Source organism: Seriola aureovittata, chromosome 5, assembly GCF_021018895.1.
Source record: "Seriola aureovittata isolate HTS-2021-v1 ecotype China chromosome 5, ASM2101889v1, whole genome shotgun sequence".
Lineage (NCBI taxonomy): Eukaryota > Metazoa > Chordata > Actinopteri > Carangiformes > Carangidae > Seriola > Seriola aureovittata.
Window position 1 is genome coordinate 3,429,556 of NC_079368.1, and position 19,606 is coordinate 3,449,161.

Consider the following 19,606-nt stretch of genomic DNA (forward strand, 5'->3'; position numbering starts at 1 on the left):
CCAATGTATCTTATGAAACCATGAGTGATTTTTCAGCATTGGTGGAAACAAAATGCCACACCCTGCACTGCTACAGGACCATACCTAGAACCATACTGAAACTAAAAACCTATTCTAGAGTGCTGCAGAAAAAAGGCTGAATGTACCACATGCGAAGGGGGAAACAGCCTTGAATTTCTGTCATCAGCTCATGAACAATAGTTGAAGCTCTTTGCCTCTGAAGTCACAAGGCCAGACCTTTTTCTACAACACTTCTCAGCATACAGTAGAACCAGTCTACACTATTACCCCTATACTGTACGATGCATGCGGTATATCTGGGTCTTTACACAGGCTGTACGGGATCCAAGTGATAGGTGAGGGCTAAATTTGAAAGTTTCAAAGTATACGTGTACTCCATATCATATAGCGATTATTTTTGCAGATATTGCGATTTCAGTTGCAGTTCATTTTCACTGAAAAAATCTAAAAATGCTGATGATGTTATTTTTGTTGGGTCTTGTACCAAACAAACATGTTCCTTTACGTCTGGAGAATATGATCAGTAAGCCACACCACATTGCTTAATGGTGCCAACAATGCACAACAATGTTGTGACACATTTTACCTATAAATCGCAGCTCCTGCAATTTGGATATTGCACTTGGCCATATTGCAATTTTGATTATATTTTGATTAATTGTGCAGCCTTGAGCGAAACTGTTATAAAAAAAGGGAAAAAAAAGGGGCATGAGTTTTGATTCTGTCTTTCTGTAGGTACTGGTTATATCTGTGTGGGCAGTTTTGTTATTTAGCTTCAGTTCCAACTATTGCTGCTAACTTAGTAACATTGTTGCTAAATTTGCAGACTTCATGAGATTATTAATTGCTTTTTTTTCTATAAAAAGAGCCTAGCAACAAATCTAGTGGCTTTTTGGCCAGACCTTAATTCAGGGATCAAGTCAGTTTGGCCTCAGGCCAATTTTTTTCTAAACCATTAGATGATGGGCCAGAAAATAATCAAAGACTAATTTAAGAAATTCCTTGATAAAAATGCAACTGCAATATGCTTTGTCACTGTTCACATGTGTGGCGCTGTGGCCCACAGTCACATATTACACGATTGACTGATTTACTGAACTTGTGTTATTTTTTTCATATAACACATTGTATGGCCGCCATATCTGTCAAAGAAGCAACAAAACCCTTGGAACTTCCTGTCACAACCTTTCAGAATGAATCTCAAAATTGCTGCAAAAAAATCTTTTATTTTGTTGTCAACACTGCGAAGAGGGGGGCGCCCCGGGGGCTCACCAGTAGAGCACGTACCACAAAGGCTTTATCCTAACTGCAGTGGCCTGGGTTCGAATCCAACCCGCAGCCCTTTGCTCCCTATCATCCCCCCTCTCTCTCCTTGACTTTCCTGTCTCTCTCTCACTGCAACTATCAGATTAAAGGCAAAAAAATGTAAAAAAAAAAAATAAACAAAGTTTCAAATCCCTAAGAGGAAGTGATTCTATGGGATAGAAGAAGATATAAAAATGACGCATTACAAGCAGTGCCAATGGTAAGACATACACTTCCTATCTCCTAAGGGAGCACGGTCATGATTGCTTGTTCATGCATAACAACAATACAATACAACACTATATAGTAGGAATTTATGCGTGCTCGTTTTTATCACGTTCACTTTTCCCATTGGAATGAAGGGACTCAGGCCTGCTGCTGGTCTCCTAAAGGAGCGGGGAGGAGGAGAAACCCTTGTGACACAGTTACAGTAAATTACTGTAAGTACACCGTGTCCTTTCTCAACCGTCAGCGCGGTGCAGCCTGCGGCCCGATACATGACTGTGTCCGTCATTCACTTTCAACATGGATAAAAGTATAATAATCATTCATCAGCTGGGGGGAGATTCTCTCTTTGGACATTATAGCTAAATGTGGGACTGTCAGTCTGATTTTGTAAGTTTAAAAAAAATTTGGCCCGTGGGCCACCTGTTGCCATCAACTGCCACAATTCATCTATCTTGAAGAGGGTCGCTAATATCTCTTAGCTGAAATTGCTCCCATGCAGCAGCAGCAGTGTTTTCTCTTGGCTGACTGTGTTCAGTGAACAGTGGAGGGCAGCAGCACGCTAAGTCAACCTGTCATCAGCCAGACAGAAATGTGAAAGGCTTGTCAATGTGCGTAACTAACGGCCAATTATTGATTCTCATTGTTTGTTTGGGGAACGCCTTCTCCTATTTTATTATGCCTCTGCGCCGGCAACAGCCCGAGCCGGAGCCATATTTTTCTTGGGTTATCCATCCGCCCCATTGTCATGGACGCAATATCTTATCTTGACGGAACTTCTTCAAATTTGGTAGAAACATTCACAAAGACTCAAGTGTGAACTGGCTGGATTTTGATGGTCAAAGGTCAAGGTCGTGGTAACCTCACGAAACATGTTTTTGGTCTCATGAATGCGATTTCTCAGTAACGCTTAAGGAACTTATTCAAATTTGGCACAAACATTCATTAGGACTGATTAGATGGTGGATTGGTGGTCCAAGGTCAAAGGTCATCGGTCAAGGTCAAGGTGACCTAACAAAATACAGTTTTGGCCTATTGAATGTGGTATGTCATGGCCACCTTGAGGAAATTTGTTTAGATTGGCACAAACATTCACAAACTTGGACTCAAAGATGAGCTGATGTTCAAGCTCACTGTGTTCTCATGTTCTTCTGAATGCAATATATCAGGAATGACCAGAGGGAAGTTCATCACTTCTGTCTCCCTGTGACCTCAAAAAAAAAACATTTTTGGCCATAACTCACAAATTCACACACTGATTATGACACTATTTAACTCAAACATCTATAAGGACAAAATTAAGTGATAACATTTTATATCCAAATGGTCAAAGATCAACTTCACTGTGACATCGCAATGCAAAGCACTTCAGGTGATTATTCAACACTGTAACTCAGGAAGAGGAGATTGTGACCATATTTCCTCTTGGTAACTTGGCTGGTTACCGGGGTAAACAACCACAAGGCAGTAATTCTGGTTTTAATTTTGTTTGTGTTCTCAGTGATTTAACTTGACAATTTTTCTATTCATGACATCTCAGTTCCACAGTCTATACAACAGCCGACATTAAGTTTTTGAAATTAGAGGTAAATTGTTCTGTAGTGTGAAAAAAGATTATTTTATAGTCATATACACATTTCTCCAGCTGAAATACCCACACTGTTACACGTCATAAAAGATGTGGGCCACACACACACACACACACACACACACACACACACACACATCTATAGAGAAACAGTAAAGCCTGTAATCATAATCACTTTCCTCCCACTCACTACAACGTGGCATTCTTGCCATCTGCACACACAGATACGCAGACAGACTCACACATCCTCAGAGTCTGCAAGTGTGACAGCATGCAGAAAAATAAATAGGCTACACACATATATATATATATATATATATATATATATACACACACACACACACACACAATATGCTTATACATGCACACAGGGTAAATCTCAGGGGGGCTGCGGTGAAATGGAATTACTGTGTTGTTGCTGTACCCTATATCCCTTCCTGCTACGACACTGTAAGTAATTAAATATGAGGCGGCACGTGCAGCCAGCAGCTCTCCCTGTGAAAACTTCCCTCCCAGCTCGGATGATGGGAGAGGAGGAGGGAGGGCACCAGAAAGAAAATGCTGTCATCTCTGATATGTCTGACTCCAGTGAACTCCTTCCAATAAAAATTCCATATATGGCGCTGAGATAAAACCATCTCAGATATAAATGTGTGTGTGTGTGTGTCTAGGTTCTATATATGGCAATATGGCAACATTGCAGTCGGCCTACATGTGACCAAACATTAATTTTGCAAATTTTTATTGCCCATAATCTTTCAGTTTTATAAATGGTGAAAGGTAATTATCTGCCTTAAAGTCCCATCCCAAGTCTCAGGTTAGGCTTCTATTCAGTTTTGCCATTACACCAGACCAGTATTTTACCATGACAGAGCTAACTGCTAACATGCTAACATGCCAGTGCTATTTAGTCACAACAGCTCTCTGAGCTTCCGTCTATTGTCTCTGTACAGTGCTGTTTATTTTGTTTTGTTCAATAACACTTATGGAAACTTATCGAATTGGAAGAATAAAGCTCTTAGTTCGTTAATCTAGTTGATCAATAACACACACCGACCAGAACACAGCTAAAATTCAAGTGAGTATTAGACATAGCTTCATTAGACAGACAGAAATGTGTCTCCCAATGAATGCTAATGCTAACATGTTAGATGCATTAGCTTTAAAAGGTGATAATATGTCAGTATTGTGTTTACTGCTCGTTTTGCCCCCCCCCCCCAAAATAATTACTATAGGCTACACAAGAGGACCTAAAGTGCACTCTTTGATTTTGTTATGACTCCATTAGCTAAATTACACCTTTTAACATTTCCCCAAACGATACCATTTGCAATCAGCATCAGTTGGGAAGAAATTTGGAGAAGCTGTGTCACTGTAGTACAGAAGCCAAGAAAGGCAATACTCCAATTCTAACTGAGCTTTGTTTCCTCAAGATAACAGGATGAATATTCCGTTATCTTGAGATAATGGTGCATTGTTTTGTCCAGATAACGGAATAATTATATGATTATCTCGAAATGATCTCGAGATAATCATATATATATCATATATAATAATAATAATTATCAACAGACCTTTGTTTTTCGAGAATTATCTTGGTACCGCAAGATTATCTCCAAATAACAGCGTTATCAGATCATTTTAAGAGATCATGGAATAACTGTCCCGTTATCTCGAGATAATGACATAATTATTCCTTTATCTCAAGGTAACACCGTTATCGGATAACGGAGCTTTGATTTTCTGGAGATAACTAATAACCAATGATGTCTTGACAGTGAACAATACCCGGGTCCTGGAACTGCATCAGTAAACTGATATAGAGCCATTGTTGATATTATTGGTTACAGTGGTCATTCAAAAAAACCTTTTGTTGCCACAGTAAAAAAAAAGAATCGACCCTGAATGAATTTCATCTCAGCCCACACTCATTGTCTGACGATATTCATCACAGCAGTCACCTGTTTAAACGCATTCATTCATTTTACCTCAGAGGTTTCTGCAACACAAAAACACACATCGCTTCTGTGTCACAGAGCTGTAGAGTTTTAACACATTAAATACACACCACAGTGGGACTCTGCTGACCTCATCCAGCTGTGCCTCAATTTGCTGTTGCCCCATGCAGCTGCTGTGCCAGCAGCTTTGCTCTATGCTTCTGGAGCTTTATTTTTTTTCTCTGCCGCATGTTTTCATCCATGTGACGTGAGGAGGAAGAAGTATAAACACGGTGACACGGGGGAGATGTGTTTATAAGACAAAAAAGCAAAAAACAAAAGTAAGGATGGAGTGGGAAGTGGGATGAAGGAGGGAGGCAGAATAAGATAACAAGACATAATGAATAAAGAGTGAAGAGGGGACAGATAGGAGACAGATGATCCAGAAACTAGGTGGTATTATGCTCTTATGTGTTCGTCATATGTCAAGCTTCTCCTCCTTCCTTCTCTCTGTGTGTGAGGCAGTGGGATGACTATAGTATGTGTCAGGCACGTAGAAGCGGTGTAGTGTGTGGGGTAGTGTAGTGTGCCTGGGGGAAAGATTCGCTCCTAATTGCACAGCCACAGAGCTGGAGAAGCAAAAAGAAGAGCCACAGTAGCACAGATACAAGAATAAAGGTAGTTTGATGGAGTGGCTGTGCGTTGTCTGTGTGTGCTGGAGTGTGGTCTCTGTGTGTCAAAGTACATGCAGTACATGCTGAGCGCTGTGTAAATGCATGGTTTGCCTCATCTGCGTGTGCATTTTTTTGTTGACATGTGTGTTGGACTAAAATTACATGTGCAGCAAGCATCGTCCTGTTTTCCCTCCATAGTGTTCACACTGTGTATGTGTTACTGTATTCCTATGACAAGATGTCCCTGTGGTCACGTAGTCACGCTGACTCTCTTGTGACTTCTTTGAGGTTCAACCAATCATGTTACAGCTCAGATCCTCACACTGACCTCCCTCTGCTCCCTTTCCCCCGAACCCTCTCCAGTGCGATCTTGTGCTCCTGCTTCCCTCCCTCCCTTCGTTCCCTCTGGCCTGCCTCCTTCTCTTCCCCACTACTCCTCCTCTTTGACATTTCCTACTCATCCTTATCTTTACATTTTCCCTTTTATTCTTTATCTGTCTTCCTCATTCTTTATCGATGTGTATGTGTATCAGGCTGTTTAAAAAGGGGCTTCAGTCCTCCTGGTGTGGCGGCATCGGGGAGTCCGAACGGGAAAACGAATTGGATCTGGCCGAAGGCCTGAGCGCAACAACAACAAAGTTCCTTGCTCACACGGTTCCAAAGCAAGGTAATTAAACAACTGATTGATGCTGTGAAGGAAGCAGAAATGTGGTAATCTTATGGCACTGCAACAAGTCTGACTGATGAGCTGCTTGATGACCTTTGACCCGAATCAGCAAACTTCCAGCATTTCTCCCCGTGTTGAATCTCACCAGGCTGGAACAACATTAAAGGCTACTGCAGGACACCAATAGATTCTAGTGAAGTTCTGACAAATGAACTAGTCCCAGGTCGACTGGCAGCTCTTTCAGCGATCAACTCAGATGAAAAAGACGAGGACGAGAGCTAAGTTTGAAAGAAACTTCAAAACTATTTGTGTACATCGGTTTCTCCGGGCAGAGCATGTGGGCATTTTGATGTCCACTAAAAAGAATGTATAAGACCTAAATTACACAACTTAGATACAACACTGCTGAGTTTCTATTGCGTTTGCTTATGTACTTTAATTTTGTTCAGTGCTACAGTGTATAATCTAATCGTGATATTCTTTGACTGCAAATATGTATTCATTGTATAAAACAACAGTACACTCAAGTTATAAAATCCTTTCAGTTAAAAAATAATTTCCCACAAGGAAAATACATTTTGTCTCACAGAATCTGAGTCAGCAGTTGATCTGTTCTGCTATTGTCATGTTGTGTCAAGTATTTTGCCTTTATTTTGTTTTGGTTTCTTATTTGTTTATTTTACCCTTTAATATCTTATTTAGGTTGTCAAGCCTGATTAATTTTCACTTCGAGTGATCTGTGTTTATTGTTTTGTCTTCTGATTTATTTATGTCATGTTTTTGGTCAATAAAAAAAAAAAAACACTTGGGGATTGAGGGACAAGCTGTAAATACATTTACATATCCAGGAGACAGAACTACATTAGCCTTCTTTTAGAGTTGTGTTTGGCAAACGTAAGTCCAACATTCACTCTCCTGTCAGTTTTTGTTTTGGCTACTGAGAGGAACATCTGGCTCTTTAGCTGCTAACTGTTGCTAAAAGCTAAAACAATGAAACAAAAGAGATTGAAACACTAAAAGGGGAGATGTAGTTTTGTCACTTTAAGTGGCACCTAATCATATTACATGTAGTTTTCTGACTTCTAATTAATATCAAAATTTTGATTAGTGCAGCTTTATTATCAAGGGGCAATGACCGGAGACATTGTGCATAATTCTGTATGTGGAGCAGACTGGTGTGTGGGTTCTCTACAGACAGTGCTACAGGTGTGTATAGTGCTGGTTGCTGCTGTCAAGGCCATAAAGTGCTGCACGATGAATGCTTATTTGCAATTCATGTTGTTAATGGTGTGCATAACCCTTTTGTTTTAATGTTTTATTATTCATGTCACACTTCAAGCTACAGTTGTATTAAATTGTGTACTGCAACTTAACCTATGGCTATGTGTAATGCACTGTGGTTCATGAACATCCATTTCAAGGATCAGGGCCTCTCAGCCACCACTGCTCCAACTCCATCCATCACACTGCTGCCTTCAGATGGAGAATTTCTTTAAAACATTATTCGGCAGGTAAATGTAGCCCTGAAAAGTGCAAAGAAATCTAAACTTGATTGGATGGTTTCGGGAGCTGCAGGAGGCGGAGACATCAATCACACCCAACGTGGATGACAGTGATGGGCTGAAATTCAATATAAAGACAATACCGGCCCAAATGTATAATCTAAGTAATATATTACAGTAACTGATGCGGCAGTCATTTCTCTTAGAAGTGAGGCTGTGTCATTATAAAAGTCTGTGACCGAACACTTCACCGTGGCTGTAAGGTGAGCGCAGCCTCCACGACCGGCTCCAGCTGATGGAGGAGGTTTGTTAAAGTCTTGACCCCGCTGTGCCCTGCATGTTCCATCCGCTGGCTGGGAGGTGATGAGCGATACGCAACATAATTAATCAGATCAATGAGGGGAACACCCGGCCATCTTAACTGCTCACCTGCCTGCCTCTATCATCAACAGGGCATCATTATATCCCAGAGAGTTCTGTGTTATTAAAGCCTACAAAGGTAAAAGTGTCCAGGACAGGAGAGGAAAAGGAAAGGGTGGATATAAGATTAAATAAAGGATATAATAATGTATGTAATGTATGTAAGAATCTGTAATTGCAGATTCTTTACAGGACATGAATATAGAGTACGTACTGTTGAATCTCACTTATCTACAGGCTATAGATCTGTAGTTGCAAAATTGAGAAGCAGCACTCCTCCTCCGGCCATGATTAAGGTGATTAAGGAGAAGTGTAAAATGAGTCTCATTTCCTTTTATATTATACATGCTATGATGACTTGAGAGTCCATCTTCCACACAACTGCTCAACAAAACTCTAAAATACGCAGGTGTACAGGAGATGAAACGTTGGAATGGCTGCTCAGTTTTAATATGTGCACTTTGCCTGCAAAAGGAGTGACAACAGCTGACATTCTGACTGGCTTTCATTGGTCACTGGACTTTCATTCCTGACCCTTCAACTGACAGTTAAACTGCTTTCAGTGGTTAAATGCTAATTTACATTTCAACTGCCTTCATTTCTTTGAGCTTTAAGTTACATTTACAGCAAGGTTGTAGCTTGTGGTGTTGTTGTCTGTTTTTAGACTGTTCTTGTGTATATTTTTAGCTAATTGTAGGATATTATCAATTGTGTTGTGTGTTTTGTGTTGTTTTTGCTATTGATTGTTTTAATTTCGTTTCACATATAAAAACCCAACTAGGGACAGGAGTCGAGAATTAACAGCAGCTATAAACTCTTTGTGCAACACATTAGTTTCATATCCTGTTTTGAAACTATGTTATTGTCCCTTTTAAAATAAATAAATTAACTAAACTTAAAAAAAACTACATTTCACCTTTTTCCAGCTCTCACTTTTTGGCTGGACCTCAACAGCAGGGCCAGTCCTATAATCATGACTGTCCATGATTGACTGACTGACTGACTGATCATATTTTCACCATTGGTCAGCTGAATGCCATGCGACGAGTTGGAGTTTCCCCATTGGCCATTACTCTTTCAAAATGATTTGGAGCAAACAGTTTCCATTAAGGGGGTGTTTGTTGCCAACATAGTGCAATTGATTTTTTTCAAACAAGACCAGGTATAAACCTGGTATATGGCTGGACTGTGTATGAGTGCCAACCACTGGCTTACAGCAACACCTCTTGTTACAGGCAGTCACCCTGGTTTCCATGGCTGCTCGGGAACTGCAGGAGAGCGGAGTGGCGCTTCCAATTCACTGAGCCTCGCCTCCATTACATGTATCATTAGTACTAGAGGAGACAGAGGAATAACTGAACATTAGACACAGAGGAGAGAGAGCAGGAGAGAGGGAGGGAGAGAGAGAAGTCATCTGTGACAAGCAGATCTGAATAGCATCTAAACAACACAAACGCCAGCAACCGGAAATGAGATGATACACTTACTGCAGCACAGCAATAAAAGGCCTGTTCAGAAATAAATCGTTTCTGTCCACTGAGGGCTTTTAATTTGAGACGGTTAAATGAAGTGTTTTTGTGATTGATTTTTTTGATTTTATTCCTAGTTCACATCTGCGGAGTAAATAGACAATGATCTACTGCGCATATAGGGAATGCTTCCTCCAAGCTGACTCCAAACAGAGTATAAACGAAAACAGCTTCCCGTCTAGCTGTCTATACTCACAGACACAGACAACACCAGTTTGGTCTGTGTTATCTTTGTGTGTGTCTGTTCTGTTGCTACCTGTCCCACTGCACACTAGGAGGGTTGGCTTCATTAAGAGACACTTGTTCCACTACACTCCAGTGACAACAAAGGCCGTGAGTCAGGCAATTACCCATATCTCCCAAGAGAGGGTAAGAGGGTTCATCAATGGGCACTGGGGGAAAAAAAACACATGTAAAGTATCTCATCTAAGGAGACAAGAGGCAGGCTACTCGCTCACACAGAAGCAGCATCAGGGTCTGATGTGTGAGACCCTTACGATGGTTCGACCACATAGTGGGCTGACATTGGCTTTTATTAAAGGCAAGACCAACTGGACTTCAAGACACGAGAAACTTGATGCAACATACTAAATACTAGATTAATCATGAAGACATGACATATGACATATATGCACACATGTGTATACATACACTTAATCATCACAGTATAACACCAAGTCAGTGAAACTTCAGGGATATCAATCTGTCCATTTAGGAAGCACAAGTTAATGTGAATCAGTTTCACCTGCTTTGGTTGCAGGTGAAAGTGACAACAGGTGCAATGGAGAGGCCAAAGCAAGACAACCCCCAAGAAGGGAATGGTTTTACATGTGGGCGCCACGGACAGTTGCTCTCTCCTGATCCTTCCTGACTGATTCTTCTCTAGTTTTGTGTTTTGCTGGTGTCCGTGTCACTACTGGTGGCATGAGGCGGTACCTGCAGCCCAATCAGGTTGCACAGGTAGTCAAGCTCCTCCAGGATGATACATCCATACATGCGGTCGCAAGAAGGTTTGCTGTGTCTCCCGGCACAGTCTCAAGAGCATGGAGGAGATACCAGGAGACCGGCCGTTACACGAAACTGGACAGGGCCGTAACAGGGCATCAACCCAGCAGCAGGACCGGTACCTGCTCCTTTGTGCCAGGAGGAACAGGAGGCGCACTGCCAGAGCCCTACAACCTGACCTCCAGCAGGATACTGTTGTAGACACCCTACACGGCCATCCACCACCTTGAAATATCAGAAATGTACTAGACAAAAGTAGTTTTCAATTAGGCCTCATGAAAAGTATTCAGGAAGAAAATTGTTTATTACTTATTGATTCATTTCTTTTTATTTCCCACAAACTGCAACATCTTTGGTTTTGGATGACTATGTCCCTTACAAGTGTATGTAAACCTTCACAATCTGTTTCAAAATCTTTTGTTCTTTTGCCTTCAAAGCCTCATATAGTTTTCCACCAGTGATTTGCAGAAGTTTGTGTTTTAGAGGTGGGACCCAGATGTTTCCCACCTAATAGCCACAGTGGACCATGACGGTGGAGCTAATCTGTGCAGCGATGAAGACAGGGTCGCTGCTGGTCACTCAGTCTTGTGGGAAAGAGGCCATGAAATCACATTTTCACCCAAGTGGAAACTATTAAGGCCTGAAAACTTCTTTCAGAAGGGACTCAGACATTCTTGAAATATTAAAGTTGACACAAGCAAGTGCTTGTAATCTTTCTTATCGCGTGGCTAATCAAAGCAGACGGACTGGTTCAGGTGTGCTGTTCTACAGAGATCACTAAGTGCTTCCAGGACAGTGCATAAAAGAAAACTAATTTCCCCCCAAATTCCCTTAAAAACTGAGATTTTAAACATAATTAATGTTTAATGTCTCAGTTTACTTTCCCCTGGTAAACAAGAGCTCTGCCAACAAGATGCCACCCATGCGGCAATAACAAATATTATAAATAATGGAAAGTATCTGAATGGCCTGAAGTTAATATCAACATTCAGCCAGAGAACGACACTTTTAGTAAGGGTTGGTTTGAATCGCCAATGTTAACACAACATCACATGTCGGTAACAGCCTGAGGTTTCTATTTGAAAATTCCACGCCTGAAGATCTTGACGAGGTCCCTGAAATCCTGCAGGGTGTTGTCGGTCGACTGCACACAGCACACTCATTTGTCGTTTGTCGCTGCTCCAATCTACCGAAAAACAGCCAAGGAATAAGAGAGGAAAACAACCAAACATAGTACTGACCCAGCTTTCACAGGACAGAGCTCTCTGTGGTTACGTAGGCAGTTTAAACTTCTTCTTCTACTGATTTTTACACACGCAAGGAGTGACACGGGAAATGACATGATGCTATATGATAAGTTTTATTGACACATTTTTTGAACAATACATTTTTTTAATGCAAGTCAAAATATAAGACAACAGAAAGAAAAAAAAAAGATTGTTTAGTTGCTTATTTAGTTCCATTAATTGTGCAGCCTTATCCAAACATTAGCTTCTCTGAGTATCACCTCTGTTGGCAGTATTAACGGTGGCTACTAGTTTTGGTACAATCCACTGTAATATGGCTGTGCCTCACTCAGAATTTTCTTAGTCAAATTCGAATTGGCCGATCAATTCGATTATTTGTTCTTTTGTTTTCATATAGATATAGAGCTCGATTATCTCCTGCTGAGCTGTTGATATCGCTGTCAGCCAGTGGGTACTCGGCATAACATCAGTAACTTCCGCTTTAGCCGAGCACATTCCTGCGACAGACATGCAGTTCTCCGCAGGCAGAACACCTGACACATGAGACAAATCGCACTACCGTGCCTCACTCTGTCCCGCGTCTCTTTACCCTCTATTGCCATCCCTGTTTCCATTTTCCATCACATTTAGTTTAGTGGTTCAGCCATTTTGAGAAAAGACTTGGTTGTAAAGTTTACAGCCTGCTCCTTGCATTACCCTGTGTTCAGTGTATTTTGAAAGTTGACTCAAGGTTCTTCTCGACTGTTGCATCACCTCATCAACTGTTTTGATTAATTTGTAGAGGCCACCACCTATTGATTTGATTTGATTGATTTTACTGTTTCAAATCGGTAAAATCTTCTTCCAGTGTGGAGCCGTGATTCCCTCAGCCCCTCCTTGCTCCATTCTCTCCCTCTCTCTCATATACAAACATATTGACAACCCATCTGTTGTAGGCAGACTGGCCATCGGGAGCACTGGGAGAAATCCAGTCACATCGGTGGGCTGGTGGACCGCAAAAATATCAATGTATACTGATTTTACCGTCCCTGTCTGTCTCTCTGTGTCTGTCATCCAGGGTGCGCAAAGCTGGACTAAGTGGCCAATCACAGTATGTTGTTATTTGACACAAGATGACTCAATGGAGCTAAATGTATATATTGTTTAGGTATTTTTTATACACGGAATCATTTAATAATTAATTCAAGAATTCATTTTTTTCAAGTTTGTTTGTTATACTTGATTTAATTTGGCTGCTCTCCTACATCAGAACTGTAAAACTGATGTCACAGTAGTATGGGTATATAAAAAAAACATGATTTTGCCACATTAATTTATTGTAAATGGTAACCTAAAATTTGCTCTTTTGAAGCATCAGTATCAGGTCTGATACACCCCCCCCCCACACACATACACACACACACACAAACACACACACGCACACCTTTCTATCGTCAGAGTTGGGGGGCTTTACGCAGTGATTGGCCAGGCATGCAGAGGTGAGACAGGAAACATTGTTTGAAATTCCCCTCGAGCTTTTTGCCTCTGTCACCCTCTGCGTACAAACAAATGCAAAACAGTGACTGACTGTCAGGAACCCACTGGGGGACTGTCAAAGGGTGTGAGCAGCCTGAATGCACCCCAGGCCCAGGCAGGCCCTCCAGGGGGCCAGGTTGGGCCCACAATAACAGCATGTGAAGGTTCAAATAATGTAAAAAACATCTATGTAAAACAGACAATAGGAAGCTGCTGGGCTTACTTCAGGCACACTCACAGAACCAAGAATATGTGGCTTATCAGACTTAAATATATAACAAAAATCCCAAAAGGGGGGGAATAAAAACGCTGACCGGTTTCACCCAGCACTGCATCTTCCTCAGGGCGGTTGGAAAGGGAAGTAAACCAACGTGGAGTAGTGTCGCTGTTCCAACACCATAACGACAGATGGACTTTGCAAATTTAAAGACAAGAGAGATACATAAAAATAAACACTTCATGAATTCCAATTCCACATATGTTGTGTACAGCCTCACCTGTCGTTGTGGCTGCTTTTACATCGGATGCACTAAGAGGGGCTTGAAATATATAGTAGCAGAACACAAATATGCCATAAAAACTAATAATGTTGCTGTTACCACTTCCATATTTATCATAACAGCAACAACAGGCTTTTGAAAGTGGAGTGTATTGAACTTTTGGAGCAGCTCATCAGAGGAGGTGATCATTTCAATAGATTACTTCAGAGAGAGACTTTGCATAGACTGGAGATTGGGTTTTTACACTTGATGCTGTATCCGGTCTTAATGAGGAAATAGATTTAGGACCTTTCATGTAAAATGCGTTGCACCTCTTGTTATTGTCTGAAAATGGTTGGTATCCTTTTATTGCAAATTTTTATTGAACGCCATCATGATGGTACCTTATATATTCTTATCTATATAGCATACTGGTAATGCCAGTGAGATGCCGTCTATATAAAGAATCACAACACTCCGCTCTGGTTTACTTCTCTCTCCAACCACGCCCTGAGGAAGACCCTGTGGTGGTCGAAACTGCTCTGCGTTTTAGCCTTGTGAACACAATATCTCTGTAACGCCTTGAAGGAACTTCTTCAAATTTGGTAAAAACATTCACTGGGACTCAAGGATAAACTGATTAGATTTTGGTGGTCAAAGGTCAAAGGTCAAGGTCATGGTAACCTCGCAAAACGTGGTTTAGGCCTTGTGAACGCAATATCTCCATAATGCCTTAAAGGTGTAATGTGTAAAATCCTGCTACTTGCTCCACCTCCATAGGGGGCAGCATTTCACCTCTTTCCCCCCTGTCAGTTAATTATATTGCTGCTTTCCCCATGTTCCTTATAATGTATTATTTATATATGTATTTATTGTTGATAGTTAACACTGTTGCTATGCGAGTAAGAGTCAAAAAGATAAATATGCATAGATACACATATTAAAAAAATAAAACTATGAAAAAACTATGTACAAAAGTGTTGACAAAACTCCTGCTGAGCAGGATGTGCAAAAGATCACATTATAGACAATATGTGTTCTGTGCAGGGATAATACTCTGAGGTGTTACTGTAATGTGGTTGTTGATGATTGATGAGGCCAGACACAGAAGGAAAGGCAGGTGCTGGTCCAATACTGGGGAGGACTGGACTGGAATTCTGGTCCTGATACAGACAAACATGTGAGAGGACAATTAGTTTAGATCATACACAATCTTTATATTCAAACATGTTAGGTCTGTTGTGTTTGTATAATAAATAGTAAAGATAGATATGAATATGCTAAAATAAATACAGTATTAGGCAGTGGATCATGAGCCCGCTGGTTCTGGATCAAACTTGTAGAGATTGTTGTTGTTTTACTTGTAAAAAAAAGTTACTGACGCATCTAGCTGGACAACAGCTGCAGGAACAGGCTGAATTCTACTAAATCACTTAAACGTCAACATCATACATTTATGCAACTTGAAGTGTTTGTCAGTACGGTTTGTCATTTGCACTAATGATACTTTTCGCTACAGACCAACATTAGATATTACTCACCAGTCTAACAGAAAAGTTGCAGCTCGGCATCAAACCGCGTCTCTTTACCCGGAGCTGTCTCCAGCGGAGGAAAAACACACCAGGATTTACTCGTGTTTTCTTATTTTCTTTGAAGTTGAACGCGGTTTCTTGTTGGAGCTGTTCTTCAGGATGGAGATAAAGATCGTTTTCTTCTTCACCCATCTCTGCGTTTCTGTGATGTTAGTCGGAAGCTTTTTTTTTTTTTTTTTGTCGGGAGCTGTAGCGTATATTTCCAAGCCCTGGAGGAAGTTGTTCTTCTTCGTGGGACCGAGGGCAGACTAGACGCTTCACTGACTCACACAGAATTGCCTCATAAGACATGATTTTGGCCATGTGAACATGATATCTCAAGAACTCTTCAAGAAAATACCTTCAACTCTTTGGGTTACAATATATATATATATATATATATATATATATATATATATATAACAAAAGTTCACTTGGACTCAAGGATGAACTCGTTAGATTTTGGGGGTCAACGGTCGAGGGCACGCTTTTGGCCTTGAGAACGCAAGTCAGTTAAACCGTTGTACGTCTTCTTAACGCCTTGAGAGAATTTCAACAAATTTGGTACAAATCTTCACTTGGACTGATGTATTTCCCTTTGTTTAACAATGTAAAACAGTTTAATAAAGTGAGGTAAGAGGGTGATTATATGTCACCATTAAGGTAAGATAATTAATGGCTGCATCTACTGCACCTTAATTACAGATAAAATGCACAACCACAGAGCATGGTAAGTGAGCTAAATCAAAAACACCCATCCACCTGGAATCCCCAGTAAAGAACTGTAGCAAAGAAAAGCACTTGCACTGCATTCACCCACAAAGCCACGGCCATAGAAACACATGAGTGGAGCTCAGAAGAGGAGCAGAGGAAGAATTTGGAGAATAAAGTTGTAAAAGTAAAGAAATTGGTTTCTTTTTTGGATTGTTCTTGATTACTGTCAGAGCTAGTTTATGAGGATGGCCTGGCTACCACAGCAGTCCCACCTTCGTTACCGTCGGCTAAATCACTGACGATAATTCTGCTACTGCAGGAACCTGACCAATGTATCCCAAGTCAACTTGAGCTTACTGCTGAGGCACAGATCTTTGCGGTGAAAAAGTGAATAGAATAACACAGAAAAGGACAGATGTGTGAGGCACAGGGTCAAAAGCAGAGTGCAGGGACAAGAGGAAACTAATCACACACACTCGATGCCATCATAATCCCTCTATGGTATTACCTACCTACACCCAAAGACAAAGATGTGGGATTGGATTTGTTAAAGTGGGTAAAACAGCTCTGCCCTGGTCTTTCAGTGTACAATAGATAAACTCAGATCATCCAGCAGGATCGAGAAACCACTAATCCTCAGCTCGGCTCAGACAGAGCGGCTGGGATTCGGGCTGAAGCGCTATTGTTCCCTGAGATCCATTAAACTCCTTGTCAACTGGAGAGCGGCTCACGATCGCCGATAGAGCGGGAAGCATGTACTAGACTTGGCTGCAGCCCACATTTGTCTCTGGAATGCCGGCTTCGATCGGAATGATTTATGGAGAGCGAAGGGTGAGGTGTGAAAAAAGCAAGCGAGGCGATAAACAGATAAACAGCAAAAGGAGGACAGAGACAAACAGAGTTGGAGAATGTGTGCACAGGCTAAGCGAGCGTGGTGCTGAATCTGTAAGTAGATGGAAAGGTCATTGAATATATTGTGTGCTTAAGCGTATGTGCATTTGTTTTACTCCACAGCAGCTGTGCATAGGGATCACACATTTAAGGAAGAAAGTAGGAGTATGCACACATGACTGAGAGCAGAGGAGCTTCATTTTTCTACGCTCAGGTTTATAAGGTCAGTAAGTGGGCGACAGAGTGCATCTCCTACCATAGATCATTAGTCATCCTGCAGCCTTCAAACTGAGAACGCACTGATCTGACACCTATGACACAAAGACCTTTCATGAAGTCAAATGTCATTAGAATGAGTAAAGAAGTCCAGTGTGTCTAGCAGCTAGAAGTTTGTGGACGACCATGTCACTAAAGCGAGGGAAATACACACTTTGGCTGCACATAGTTTAACGTAAACAGCATGCAACAAAAGGACAAACAGGGAAAATCGAAGCTTTTTCTGATGTCATTGTGTCACTGTGCAAAATAGCAATAAACCAGTTTTATGCCATCATAAGTGATGTTTACATGCTATATATTCTCATAGTGAGCTTGTTCTGGATCTTTGCGTTCACTTATAGTCAGTGTTAGAAATTCAAAATATTAGGGGCACTTCGAAATTTCATTAAGTACACTGATCTATAAAAGCCGCTAACCCTCACTGATGCACATATTATTCACAAAAAGGTTGATTTAAATAAGCTCCTACAAACAGGGCAGCAACGTGAGATGTTGTGTAGCCTATATTGAGGGGAGACATGATTCCTACGGAGATAAAAAAAAAAATAAATCTAAAAAGAATTTCTAAAGATTTCAGAATAAGAGAAAGAAGCCAGAGCGAAACTTTAAAAGCAGTAACGCCACCTGCGCAGAGACAGCAGGGCTCAGGGAGCAGGAGCAGTCACGAACCGGGTAAGAGGAGCAGAGGCGCAGTTTTTACTTCATTAGGGAATACGTAAGATAACTGGATCTTCCCTTGTAACTTCACATCCAACCAGTAATGTGTCTAAAATCATCTTAAAGTATCGACTTTTGTAGTTTTACGGCAGACGGCTCATTCCCCTCTTCGTTTCTTGCCGCGCGGCTCCAGGGGCGCCCGAGCCCGCGCCACACATGCACCCGGCCACACTCACCTAACTTTTGCTGCCACGGAAGATATCGCATCACTCCTCAGATTCTTCCTTTTGGACACTGCAGTTCCCATGCTGAAGTGGAAACGACCCAGGGGAAAAAACGCAGACCATTCCACAGACTGATCGGCGAGCGGAAACAAAACGAGAGAAAATCACCAAATGGGGTGAAATTAAAAAAAAAAAAACATCCGTATCCAACAAGTCAGAGCTATAATTATTTCATATTTATCGTTATCATTTCGGATTAGAAGAGAAAAGAAACTGAATGTTCCAGAAAGCTGCTGGGTGGACAGCGCAGCGGCTCTGCTGGATGAGAAGCGGAGTAGTGATGTGCTGCGCTCTCCTCTCCTCTCCTCTCCTCTCCTCTCCTCTCCTCTCTTCTCTTCTCTTCTCCTCTCCGCTTCGAAGCCAACTGAGGCTTCCAGGAAGGAAACGGAGACCATAAAAGGAAGGGCAGCACCGCCTGGCCTGCACGGCCCTGGACAGGTGCGGGGTGGGCGACAGCAGGTGAATAGAGCAGAGTTGTTTCAGTGTTTTTTATTTTTTCTCCCCTCCTCTGTATAAATGCGGTACACAGTGTGTCTTAAGTAATTCCAGTTTTCCAGTTTTCGTTGTTGCAAGGCTTTCAGGCCACAAGAGCGCAGGGCAGGATGATGTGTATCCAGTTTGAGTAAAACAATATGCGCCATTATCATCCAAATATATCAAACTGCAGGCTGCAAGCAAAAATGATGTTGTTACAGTGTTATATTGTGTTTTCTCTCATCTTAATGTGATAATATTGTTGATGTTTCGTGTGTCTTTACAGCCTGAATAAGAAAACTCTACCAGCAGTTGCAGATGCAGAATGTGGCCAATGGAAAAACCCGGATGGGCCAGATGTTTTTAAAGCTCGGGCCAGTTGCACAAAACACCTTCTTTAAAATGTTCACTTAAGTATTTCAGTTCCCTTATGTTAGTCTTCCCATATGCAAATGTAATATTTGTAGCCTACATACACTGAATTTGTATCTATGACATATAAGTACATATAAAATAAAAGCACATGTAAAAATATATGAGAAACATATTAGATATTGGAACAATTTCACATATTGACATATATATACATACAAATATAGCCTACATATGTTTATATATGTAT

The 19,606-nt window shown here is 41.2% G+C and overlaps 1 protein-coding gene across 1 annotated transcript in view; it reads right to left on the bottom strand.

The window, feature by feature from the left end:
- Positions 1-18,816, bottom strand: part of nsmfb (NMDA receptor synaptonuclear signaling and neuronal migration factor b) — a 60,351-nt gene extending 41,535 nt beyond the window's left edge. Inside the window, exon 1 of the mRNA XM_056377021.1 lies at positions 18,463-18,816. Within this exon, the coding sequence (XP_056232996.1) occupies positions 18,463-18,533 (71 nt within the window). The 5' untranslated portion in view covers positions 18,534-18,816. The remainder of the gene's footprint in view (positions 1-18,462) is intronic.
- Between the last annotated feature and the right edge of the window lie 790 nt (positions 18,817-19,606).